Source organism: Pholis gunnellus (assembly GCF_910591455.1).
Source record: "Pholis gunnellus genome assembly, chromosome: 5".
Lineage (NCBI taxonomy): Eukaryota > Metazoa > Chordata > Actinopteri > Perciformes > Pholidae > Pholis > Pholis gunnellus.
The window spans coordinates 19,881,093-19,894,797 of record NC_136531.1 but is presented as its reverse complement, the minus strand read 5'-3'; the positions used below and the strand labels follow the sequence as shown (position 1 = coordinate 19,894,797).

Sequence of the window (13,705 nt, the reverse complement as noted above, 5' to 3'; positions counted from 1 at the left end):
ACCCCACAATTGCTCCCCTAGCTGTGCCTACGGTGTATAGATAGACACTGAATTGTGTGTCGCTTTGGATAAGTCTGCTAAATGACTGTAATGTAATGTCGAGGAACCAAAAGGTCTTACCATCTCACTATCAGTTGTCCTGAAGCAACACATGTTTCAGTGCAGTCACACAGAAGGCAACGGGTGAGTCAATGGCTGACTAAGAGACTACTAGCCGTGTTCATGACATTTAAGATGGACGGCAGAAATTGAAAAAGATCCCTCAAGACAGTTGTAAAGGGTACAATTCAGAGCGTTGACGACGATGAGGCGAGGACGATTCGACGCAGTGACGGAACCATAATCGGGAGTTCCGTTTCACTTCAGCTCAGAGTGACTCTAGACTGCGTGTTGCTGTCATTTACAGTCGCAATTTATTTTCTCCCGTCCTCTGTTGGTATTTCGTGGAGGTGGAGCTTTGTACAAACACACACACACTCCATGTGTGAGGAGCAGGGAGAGAGGATTCGATTGGCAGTCCGCTAAGTCGTCGCTCTCGTTACCAACGTTATAGGCTCTGATTCAACAACGCTGGGCGGTAGAAACGTGCACGCATGATGCTGATGCTGATGCATTTCACTCCAACCAAGTTAGGAATAGAAGAGCTACGACCAAGGAAAGGTCTGCTAGCCGCTCGGCTATTTGATGCAGCGTACAATGCCACAGGCAGGTTGATGTACAGATACTGGTATTGAAGAATATGCGGCTTTTTCATATTGTAGACTGGTGTAGTCCGAGTTCAGATTTATCTGACTGTCTGTGTTAATTGATGAAAAAGTAGCTATGCGTAGTAGAACGCGATACATTGAGGTGCTTTTCAATCGTTTACAGGCGAATCATCCTCGAATTGAATCGTGAGGCCAGTGAAGATTCACGCCTCTGTTGTCGACAGTGACTAACTAACATATGAGTGAATAGGGAACTGTATGTAACCACGTGACAATGAATGTAAGTGTGTGAGTATACGACGGACTGACTGAACGGCGGTTATGTGAGGGACTGACTGCGTACAGACCTGAAGGGCTTATTTAGTAGGTTAATTGACTGCCTGATTGAGAAAATGACTGCCTCAAAGGCTAACCAAGCAAAAGAGAGAAAGACATTTCAGAAAGAGCAAGTGCCTGTACGTCAGATGAATGGCATTGAGAACTTAATGTTCACAACAACAAGGAAACACGCTGCTCTAATTTGACAGAAATTAGCCAAAGAGGCAAATTAGGCAAAGAGTTAGCGAAGAAGGGACAAGGGAAAGGGAACAAGAAACCAAAGAGAACAAGGAAAGGTCCTTTTGTACGAGGAAAATTAGAGAACAAGGTCAAAGAAAAAGAGAGGAATCATTTCATGACACCACATGATTATAGAAATGTCAAAAAGGGGCGGGAGCATATTTGAAAGGGAAAAAAATGCCGGGGAGTGGAAAGGGGTGGACAAGGGGATCGAAAGCGGCAGATGGAAAACCTTTTGCCACTCAGAAAGTTTGTTACAGAAGTGTGGGAAAGGGGAGGAAAGAAAAAGGAGGAGGGGAGGGAGGAATAACAGCGGAGGAAAATGACTTGGGAACACAGGCCATCATTCACTGGGAAAGCAGGCCTGACACTTCTGCATCAATAATTCAGACGACTACGGCTAATGAGCGAGATCCAAACAAATCACCCCTGAATTTCACGGGAGAACATTGAAACATTTCCCTGCACTAAATATGGCAACATTATATAGCCGCAGTCTGGGCTGTAATGGCAACACACAGGGGAGGGGGGGAGAGCTGGATACAGCATCCGTCTCTCCGGAACCTTTTGAATTTTCACATTTATTTTCATCAGGAAAAAACAGGACAGCAGCATGGAGCATTGGCGCGCATGCGAGCATAAGAGAGGAAAATGGAAGGAAAGATAACCAAAGCCGTTGACAGCGGTATAGTGGCTGGAGTGCGGGAGACGCATAGAAATGTAAAGACGAACCTAGAAAGCACTAACCCAGCGTGGTGTCTGGCATTGGACGGATGACGGTAACTAACACACACACACACACACACACACACACACACAATAAACAACTTCCTTCTTCCCAACTCCACAGCATGGGACAACATTTAAACTGCAATCCCCAGACAGCATGATAACAGGCCCGTATTCATACAGCCTGGCTGGTTAATGGCGACAATAGGTGTGCAAAAGCTATCTTCTCTCATACAGTACCTGTCTGTGCCACACAATCCATGGGCAAAGAACTACGTAAACTGTGAGCTCAGGTTTATTCTCCAATGAACAGGTCAGACAGGAAAACAAAAACAAGACTCAATACTGCTTACACAGGTTTAAGCTTCATAAGCCCCAGTCTAACCTCAGCAAGTGACTCGGGTTATGCCCTGAAGGGCCTACCCGGTAGTTTATTGCGCCTCCGTGTGCAGAGGTAGGCTCTTATTATTCCGATCCACTTATTAGACTGCTCCCTGGGTGTGGAAGCAAGCCCACTACTTTGAAATCTCTATCTCTCTGTGGACATATAACTCTCTAGATATATAATTCTCTTTGCCTCAGACCTGCTGCCCTGGACCTTTTTTTCCCCCCTATCTTTTCCTCCCCTGACTCCACGGGCCTAGGTATAGGAAGTGCTTACATTGGTTCTTTCTTTGTGCTGTAGTCAGCCTTAAGACAGAAACACAACACAAGCTAGATATAATATCTAGCAGGGCTGGGGTGATGAACGAGGGAGTATTGAAGGGATATAAATATCCTTTCTCTCTCCATGACTATTTTTTCCACTCCCTCAAGGGGCACGTAGCAGGATTTTAAAGGGCAGGGGTACATCACTGCATTTTTTATTTATTTATTTTAATCCATTTCTTGCTTTCTCCAGGTCTGTCATAATCTTGATCTCCTTTCCTCAGACGTTTTTTTTTTTTTTTTCATTATCTCTTTATCTATCCACCCCACTGTGCAACTAACCTGATTAGGAAAATAAGGGAAATGAAACAATAAACTTTCCAGGGCATGAATAACAGAGGCCAAAAAGTGCCACTATCAGCGCTCTGGGGTCCGGTTCCGACAGTAAAACAATTCTCCATCGGCATGATACACAGCTTTGTTGCAAGGAGTTGTGCTGTTCTGTGCAAATCTGAAATTTCACCGCAAACTTATGAAGCAAGACAGCTGAGTCGACCCACTCTGTCCAAATGTGACCGTGCACTTCCTTAGCTGAACCTAACATTCAGTCAAACGACGTGACAAAGATGCGATCGCATGCAGACAAGAGGAGATCTCACACACGGGTCACACTGCCTGCGTTAGATTCGAGGTCTCGCCTATTTTTATTTGCTATAGTTGACAGCAAAAATAGACCGTGAAAATGATCTCAGACAGCACATAGTCATCACACCAGCAACTGCATTACTACAGTTTCAATTTCTCTGTCTGTAGAACATTTCACAGACATGAAAGTTAACGTTTATTTGAAACTATTCCCTTTTCCATCATAATAAAAGCCCACTAGAATATGTCTGTGGACAGAATCCCCTCATGTGTTAACACAAAGCTTTTCATTCTGAAATATTTGTAGGACAGAAAAATTCAGTGACCTGCACGGTGCCATCCATTAATAGAGAAACCTACTGGCTTTTAATTTTGGATCGTTATTACACTCTTTTCTTTACTGTCTGCTATCGTATTTCCACAACTAAAAGCCGGTACTCTATGGAGCCGTGCAAGTCACTGCGTTTTCCAAAAACTTATCCTGCAAATATTTTAGAACAAGATCCTTGCGTTAACAGATGAAGAGATTCTGTCGACAGAAAACGCCACAGGGCTTTTATTTTGAAACGGAAAACAAGTGCCACACTAACGCTATGTTAACAAACATTTCACCAACTAATGGATGTTGAGACATGCTGGTATTGATTAAGTCGTTTTTTGACAACTTAACAGTTACATGCCTCCACTGTGTATGGTGACATAGTATTTTAGGAAGTTAGGAGTTCTTACGTTAGCATGCTATGCTAGCATTAATCGTAGAGATTAATGTAGAGATGGCAGGGATTCTGTCGTTTGTTCTAGAGCAGGGGTCTTCAACGTTTTTCAGGCCAAGGACCCCCAAACTGATAGAGAGATGGAGCAGGGACCCCCGACTATATATATTGTATAAAATTGTGTTTTATATTAAACTGGGCCTAGTGCCATGTATAAACATATCTCTTTTTTGTGCATTCAATACTAAGCTATTCAAATAATACACAGGTTCATATATTCATGTGCAAGGTACAGTGAGTAGGGTGGCCGTGCCACTGCCATTTATAAACATACCTTGTCAACTGATACCAATATCAACATTGTCTGTCAATTGCATGATAATCATCATACAAGCTATTCAAATGGACGTTTTCATTTTAAACATAAATGTGGAAACGAAAAATGAGTGATGGCCTATTGGTGCTACTGCTATATGCATAAACATACCCGTTATCTTACATACAATACTGAACTATTCAAATAATGGAAAGACCCTAGGGGTCGCGGACCCCCTGTTGAAGCCCTCTGTTCTAGAGGAATACTTAAGTTTTAGGTGTTAAAACCTGCGTGTAGCAATCCAAATTTTGGCGATGCATCTCCTGTGGAGCAAGAAAGTCAGTAAAAAAACTAAAAAAATGTTACGATGAACTTTTGCTTTGGACCAACTGCTAGCATGCTAAAATGGTCTAGAATCTAGATCTTTCCCATTTTAATTTGCTTTATGGCAAAGAAATAGAGAGTCAACATTATGGAATCAGTTCTTTATTGCACAGCTAAAAAGGGCTGAATGAAAGCACCTGTAACCCCTGAATAACTGGATGGATTTTACTGTGAAGAGGCGTTACATGCAGGCGTCGATAATAAATTAGCCACCAAGGGCTAACTCCTAACTTGAGGTTTTTAAATCCTGCTCCAAATAAGCAGTGATTATGGGACAAGATAAAAACGGTTAGGCTCCTCTTTGTTGTTTGCAAATCCTACATTACATTCAAACTGAACTCGAAGCCTATGGCGCCATATTTTGAATATCAACGTTTCTTCTGCTCTCTCTCTGCCTCAGCCACTTCCCCTTCTCACCGTCTCCATACACTGCAAAGGCAGAGTAAAAATGTATTCAGCGCACCGGTGAAATACAGACATGCCCTGCTCTGCGATGTAGCTGTCCTTTTAACCACAACGAGTAAGTAAGTGGAGAATCACGGAGAGGAAATGACACAAGGGCAAACAAACAAATAAACAATGCTTTGAATACTGACTTAAGATGGAAGTATCGATCGTTTGAAGGTTCGGATGATTCACCACAGCCTTAATGGACTTACATTTTTAACCTTCAGCCAAGGCCGACATTTTATAGCTGAAGCTTGAAGTGGCCAGGGCGAGCCGGAGGGCAGTGAGGGAGCGCACAAGTTGGTGAGATGAATGCAAAGAAGTGCTGCTTCACCATTTTGTCCATTTCCAGCTAAATAAGATCTCCCTCCGCCTCCTCAGCCATGGCCCCAGGCAGGCGACCGGGAAAGAATATTTCTCACATTATAACCCCTCAATATCTCTCCTGTGACTCGGTGAAAGTATGTCTGTGTGTGTGTGTGTGTGTGTGTGTGTGTGTGTGTGTGTGTGTGTGTGTGTGTGTGTGTGTGTAATGTGTGTGCGCCAGTATATAACGTGTGACTAGCTCCCGTCTGCTGCTTGGTATATAGAGTCTCAATGGTTTAAAGCTAGTGGCGATGTCGATGGCCGAGGAGCAAACGCACAACAGCTGGGTACATTTCAGCGAGGTGAGTGATGGAGAAAAGCTCTCCCTGTCACTAATTAGATAATGCAGAGGTGTCCTTGAGCCGGTCAGTGCCAAACAGCAGACTGCGGCTATAATGGGCAGCTCCCTGGTGGAATCTTGTGAATGTGAATCAAGGCATTGCTGACAATGAGCAGCGGTGTCCGCGGACTGTCCCCTCGGTAAAGACAATGTTCACAATGGGGGATTATGCAAGTTATTTAGGTTTTAGTGGTCAACTGAGTGAGAGGCCGCGTGCTTCTTCAGTGTTGAAACATGAACAGATCTTGCAACAAGTAACTATTTAAAAGTACCGTCTGAGGTTTGTAAAGTAATCAAGTTTATATTTTTGCATTTAATTATTATGGCCATTACCTACATCAACTTTACTCAGCTTGTTGTGAATAACATAAAACATAACATATATTAAGTGACTCAAAGCCGGGCATGTTTGCAATGATGGACTCAAGTGCTCGTGTGAATTCATGTGAATCGTCCCTTCTTAAAGAAAATAAACATGTAGAAATGAATCGTGCTTTACATTATCGCTGCAACTGCCTCTAAAGCTGAATGTGATCTTTACGAGAAGCGCTCATTTTTTGTTCTTTACATCTTCACTCCAACGGTTGTGACACGTTCATTATGCATTTCACCAGCCATCAGCATTAGTGAGAGAGAAAAAAAAAAGAAAAAAAGAGGTGTTTACAGTGAACTGGAGGGCAAATATGTCAGTCTCAATTATTCATTCAATCTCTCTCTTATTCAAAAGCTTTTTCCAGTGGTTAATCTGTCCATTTATTCATCAGTTTATTATTCCACTCAGTCAGCTCTTTCATCATCCCTTTGTGGACATGTTCAATTCTTTATACATTCATTCAGATATTTGTCCACTTGTCATGTATTTGTACAAGCGTTCCATCATTTACAGGTTCCGCACTTTGCCCGCTCAATCAATTTCCTGTTCATGTGCTAAGTCAGCCGCAATAGGTGCAGATGATGTGTTGCAGCAGCACTGCGACCTGGTTAACAGAGCTCGGTCCATAACAAAACATTAAAACATTAAAACAAACTAAGTCTGCCGACAAATTCTAATCAGTTGAAGCAGAATATATTTACCGCCAGGGTTGAAATGTGTCTCCGGCTCACCAAACATAAGAAACAACAACATAACAAGCTGAATCAATGTTCACAGGACAACAGCATGGCAGGCTACAAAGATGAAGAAATGTAGCAGGCCTATTGTCTCCAGATGATCTAACTGTAAACCTAACGGAAGAGCAGACCAGCGTGAAGCGCACCTTTTTACTTCAATTCTTTCTGGACAGCTTGCATGTTCATCTTTAACTACTCCTGAATCATACCACTGACACACATTATATTCTTTCAATCAGGCTATATTTTCACTTCTCTACATGATAGACAGCTTTTTCCAAGTCACTCATGTGAGGTTATTCACCATTATCACAACAATGGAAACACTCCACGATCAACTTATTGAGTGTTTGTTACGGCGATCCATAAAAAGTCACCAACGACGCTCATGTTAGATGCCAGCAAAGGCCCAAAACGTGGGTCACACAGATACAACCTGTGACAACATGTTGGCGTTTAGTGCTGGACAACTGACCTGCAGGTGAGCTGGACTGTGGTCATGATAAAGTCTCACAGTCTACTGAGACGGTTAAAAACTAATGAGAGGAACTGGAGTATTCTGTCAAACTGCTGCTATTGCTATTAATATTAACATCAAGAACAAAAATGAATAGTATAACATCTGCATCATTAAAAGTAATGCAAATGCATCAATAAGAAATTGCAGTATTTTTTATAAAGACAAAATATCTACAGCTAACAAAAAGCAGCACATAACTAGATAAAATAAAATGCTGCATACATTATAAAATATTACCTGAAGGATATAGTGGCTGTGGTTTACATTGTTTTAAAATGATCACAATACTCATCTGAGTAACAATCACAAATAATTCGTTCACTGCACTTCTGAAGGTCATTTTAATCGATTCAGGTGAACAGACACAGTATGTCAGCAGACCAGTGACAAGCCACGAGAGCTTCCGTTTGGCTTCCCTTTCAGCTGAAGCGTATCAACTCTAAAGTCAATGAAAACACACGTAGGTCTATCAAACTAAACCAGCACTGGTTACAGGCTAGTTCCTGCAGCGACCTAATTCAACTGGCGTGCAGCTATCTCCGAGGTTGATGCGAGATTCTCGCCAGCATCGTCTAATTTCCATATTAAGCTCCCGTGAAGTAAAACACGTGCAGCACTTCCTGCAAATACAAATTTCAAAATAAAACGCTCGTTCGCGACAACCCAGCAGTGCTTTAAAGTGACGTTTGTGATGCTAAAATATTATAAAACGTGTAAATGTAAACACGTAGGATGTTTTAGTGACGTTAGTGCTCCCCTGACCGATTATACTTTTTACAAAATACCGTAGACTAAACATTAGCTAGCTATATTAGCTTGCTAACGTTATGCAAAACCATGGATAGGTTTGTCATACTATGCAAAAAGATTTAAAAAAAAGCTTAATCACACATGAAATAGTCCACCACGAAACGTAAAAAAAGACCGCTTGTACGCAGTGCTTCTTTCATTTAACGTTACATCATTCGAGAGGCGTTTACTGTGCCCTACTTATGACAACGTCTCTCTGTCTGAAACGTCCTGTCTATTGGGACTGATGCTCGCTAGCTTAACACACAACAATGCATTCCACTTGCACACTCGTTACACTAAACGACACAACAATGGTCGCTGGAATTTTCATTTAAGCGTTTGGAGCGTTACCTCCTTCTTCTTTTGTCCTCCCCCGGGTGGCAGACATAGCAGCAAGAGGAAGAAAACAGACAGGACCGGCAGGTTAACAAGGGATGTAGCCCAAACAGACGCCATGACGGAAGGATGCTCTGACTGAGAGACACGTCTCCGCCAAGTCATTGGATGCTGAGTCTACCAATCAACGGGAAGAGCAGAGCGGAAGCTACTGGGTTTTGTAGTTTTTTTATGCATACAGACATTTAATAGCACACCAGGCTTTATATTCAAATCTGGAGGTCATTCTTTTCATTTAAACTTTGGAGGAAGTATCTATTAGGACTGATTGAAGCCATTATAATTATACCCAGGCCCTTACCAATGAGCTATTTCATTCTAATACACTGCAAACACTAATACCATACTTTCAAAACACTTGGCATCCTGACCTCAACAGTGTAGCCTACTGAGAAAGGGGTATGCTAGCTTTAATTTAGATTTCTGCAGTAAAGAAATAATGAACAAACAAACAAAATACAAAAGGCTATGCTATGGAAAAGCCCTTTGTCACAGGTAATTAGTAAAACTGGTTTAATGTATTAATAACTAATAGATAGAATCAGGCACCACATTCACAGTTGCATGGAAATTGAAATGTCTTGTTTATCAGCTGCATCAAAAATGCAGAAATAATTAGGTTGACTGATCTTGTTTATTAAGCAGTCTTAGCTTTCCAAAGCACATCAGCTATCGAACAAATACTTATATCAATGTTCATCCAAAGTCACCGTATAAAATGCTCTGTGTTAATCTTCATGCTGCCATTTTTCAGTTTACTTCATTGTGTTATGAATCCATTGGGAATGTGTTTCACTCTCACTTGCAGAACTGCAGAACTTGTCTCTCACTTTCTCTCTCTCTCATATGTTCTGAGACAGCGGTGAGATTGAGTTAATTGAGGGGGACAAATGATTTATGTGAAATCATTTGGGGGTGACATGTCTCTCTGTCTTCCCATGAAATTACACCTCAGCACTCTTTGTGACTAATGCAATGCAGTTTATTAGCCCTCCAATGAACATTACTATCACCTTTGTAAAACTTTTCATAGCGGTGATGACTGTATTTTTTTCCCCTTTTTTCTGGTTTGCTTGGTTAAACCAAGAGACTGTATTCTTATATATAAATCCAATGTACTATCTTCTAAATGGCAGTGAGAGCAATACTTTTCAACTGAATGATATATTAACAAACACACAAATGAACAAAAATGACCGTGAGATGGAAGAAGTGAATACAAATGTTTGAGAGGAGAAAGTCTAGTCTCAAACTCTGACTCTCTCTCTCCCTTACATACACGCACACACATACACACACACACACACACACACACACACACACACACACAGACACGCACACACGCAGACAAGACACTGCTGAAATGAAATGCATGTTGGAATATTAAAGCCAATGCACCGTGAAACAATAAGTACGTGTTGCAGTCTTGCTCAACCACAATTCATTCGCTCTTTAGCAACTCCATCATGGAAACATCCACAGATTTGTTGGGCTTGATTGCAGGATTTGTCAAATGATTCCCATGGAATTGCCTTGTAGGGTGATTATGGAACTGAAGTAGCTCGACCTTTTAACATAAAGATCACATAAGTTGATACGCTGTGCCACAATTTTGCATCTGGTAAACATTTTGTTTTAGGGACGGCTGTTCAGGTTGTTTTCTGAATTAAACTGATTCATTATTTGGTTTGTGCGAAAATAATTAAAACTGCAACACTATTTTTCAAAACCCAAGTTATAACTGAGAATGCGTGTTTTGTCGAAAACATAAAGATATTCACTTTACTATCTTAGAGGACTGAGAACAGCAGAAAATATTCACATTCAAGAAAAAATGGCCAGTGAATCTTTGGCAGATTATGTTAAAATAAGAAATCCATATTTGGAATTGTTGCAGATTCATTTCATGTAAATCAACAAATCACATAATAGATTCATCGTTTCAAAACTATAACATCTCTGAGAATTCTCAGAAATCAATAGTAGAGAAGTTCACACTGTTTTTATTCTCATAAATAAAGATGTAGCCTATAAGATAGACATTTTGTATTGTATCCTTCATCGGACCACAAATGGATCAAATACATGCGGCACATAAGATGTATCAAGATGTAGCGCGGCGTTTCAGAAGGTGGAGAGACCTGTAATCATGACAGTATTACACACTATCTGTCCATGCTTCATGAATTTAACTGGGGAAACCAGGGCCTCCCTCAATGTCCCCTCATCCTTCATAAATAGCAAGCTGAGACATTACTGACTTCCACATCTCCATTTTAACCTGCGTCACTATACGTTATCTCACCTTCGCCGGCTAATGCCGAACAGTAACTTGCAAAGTCAAACTGTCAAACTTTGTGTTGCACGGCAACGCCAAAAAAATGTGACCCTCCCAACAGGCTTTTTGCTCTCTCTGCAGCGAGCAAAGCAAACAGCTGCACTTTGCATTTAAGCAGAAGAATAAAGCTCCTATCTGCTCACAGCCTAGGAGAGTGTCATACGAGAGAGGCAGCAGGGGGACGGAGAGAGAGACAGAGAAGCCTGTTAAAGTCAGTTGCTGCCTCTGCACAGCTGCATCATGGCTCTTGAGTGCTGGGGCAGGTAAAATGATGCTTCATCATTAAGGAATAAGGAGAGATACATAAAAACGGAGAGCAGCTGTGAAACGTGAAAACCACATGTGCCGATATGAAAAACATCAAAATGCCGTTTTTACGTGTGATAAATTAATGTGCATTTCCGTAAAGGGAAATTACATTTAGTGCTGATAGCTATTTTGTTTTTCATCAAGAGTTGTGGAAATGAAGTCCTAAGTGAGAGGGATTCTGTACATTTGCTTTTGTGGGCAAGCAGCAGATATATAAGGCCAAGTAAATGAGATGAGTGTAATGAAAAAGAGAGAGAAAAAAACAGTTTATGCTGTTTTAACTCGCAGGTGAAAGGCAGCGGGAGGATTGGAGGCATAGGGAGAGATAGAGAGAGAGAGAGAGAGAGAGAGAGAGAGAGAGATAGAGAGAGAGAGGAGGGGGGAGATGGGTGATGTCATATCCAGCTTGCACAGGACTGGGTGCCCGTATCTGATGTCAGCCGCTCCCTTATAAAAAATAACGAGTCCTCTGAAAAATGATTAATTGCCCGGCAGCACAAAGTTTATAGAAAAGAAAGAGAGGGGGTGGTGGGGAGGCGGAGGTGACGGGGGTCCCTGAGTTACAGAGGAAAAGAAAATAGCAAAAAGAGCACGAGTGAGAACGAGCGAGCGGGGTTGGGAGAGTGCCACATCAAAGGAGAAGCCGAGAGAGCGAGGGGATACGTTGGGGGAGAGAGGGCTTGGAGGCAAAGCAGCAGCAGAGAGACGGCGAGAGGGATGAAGAGGGGAAGTGAGAGAGCGAAGAAAGAAAAGCAGCAAAGAAGAGAGTCAGACAAACAGAGAGGGAGGAGCAGGGAGAAGGAGTGAGGCATTCATTAATGTTCGTTATCTCTGACCGACTCCCTCAACAAATGTTCCTCTGTGTTCTTTAGCGTGCTATTCAATAGGCCTATCTCTCTGTGTGTGTGTGTGTGTGTGTGTGTGTGTGTGTGTGTGTGTGTGTGTGTGTGTGTGTGTGTGTCTGTGTCTGTGTATAAATTACACAAATGCACAAATGTGGGAATGCATGTGTGACCACTCTCACATATAAGGCAAGTCAATTCAATTGAACACAAGCTTCCTGCACTTCACACTAATGTAAAGTAGAGAGGACTTGAAAAGTTGAGAGGCACCGTTAACATGGAGGCTTTGAAGTCGCAGCAGAAATCTTCACAAAGGGTTGCGCTCACGAAAACATAATGTTGACGCAGAAAATACTGTAAATGTGGCTCCAAAGTCTGTAAATCATACACACATCCATTCGTTTTGGGACGTCCCGTTGTCCGCTCACTTCACGTTAAGCCTACACATCTGAGAAACGTGTATTAATCATATTTTTTAAATTTCATACACTGGTGGGAATAAAGGATAACTGGTGACGCAGCTAAACTCACAGCGTTTGTGCGGATTCACAGAATATTGATCAATTATAAAATGGATGATAATTCTTGTGGTTTACACCCTCTCAGTGGGATGGGATTGGGTGAAGTGATAATCGTATCCCTTCTTGTTACAGCGTGGCAGGGTGTTTTCCGCTTGGCTGGCAGAGAATTATTCAGCGAATCCGACCCGTCCTGCCTTGCCTGCCTGCCGTCATCGTATCTAATACTATAAGTTAGGAGGACAGCAGTAAAATGTGTGTTGATTGAATTGATGGCAGAGGTCTGCAGATTTGTACACAGCAGTTGTAAGTGTATACCTCATCTTCTGTCTTAAACTGGTTGTTTGTTTTTACACAATATTCTGATTTTCTTGGACATGTTATCACTAAATGCAGGCATCTTGAAGAGAACAATCTGCCTTAAACGGAGATGATAACAGATTGTGCTTCAGAACTTGTCACTATGACATAAATGGACATTAACAGTATACCTCTCTCTCCTCCTCTTCTCTTTTTGTCACCACACCTCCTCTTTTCCCTCCCTCTCCTTTCCTCCTTTTGCCATTGCACCTGATCTCCTCCCTTCCTCCTCTCCTCCCCTTTCCGCTGCTCTCTTCTCCTCCTTTTGTCACCATACCTCCTCTCATCCTCATTCACACTTCTCTTTTCCTTCTCTTCTCCCCTATCTTCTTCTCTCCTTTATATGTCACCTCTCCTTTCCTTTCCTCGTTTAGGCAGCACACCCCCTCTCCTCCTAGCCTCTCCTCACATTGCCTCCCGAGTGCTTTCCTCTCCCCATTCAGAAGGTGTTACAGATAATAAAAAGCCCTGGCGGTCAGCAGGCGGCGACACTTTGTGATGCAGGAGACGGGTCAAGGCAATTTGCACCACAACAAATAAAGTAAGAAAGAAAGAAAGAAAGAAAGAAGAAAGGATGAGCGAAAGGATGAATCAAGGAAAGTTTCTGTCTGCTTCAAATAAATATTATCTTTCTATCAATTTTGCTCAGGCCTATAGCCTACCTACA

The 13,705-nt window shown here is 42.0% G+C and overlaps 1 protein-coding gene across 1 annotated transcript in view; it reads right to left on the bottom strand.

Moving 5' to 3' along the window:
• Nucleotides 1–8,748, bottom strand: part of tusc3 (tumor suppressor candidate 3) — a 62,375-nt gene extending 53,627 nt beyond the window's left edge. The window contains exon 1 of the mRNA XM_079158905.1: nucleotides 8,627–8,748. Coding sequence (XP_079015031.1) covers nucleotides 8,627–8,731 — 105 coding nt within the window. The 5' untranslated portion in view covers nucleotides 8,732–8,748. The remainder of the gene's footprint in view (nucleotides 1–8,626) is intronic.
• Between the last annotated feature and the right edge of the window lie 4,957 nt (nucleotides 8,749–13,705).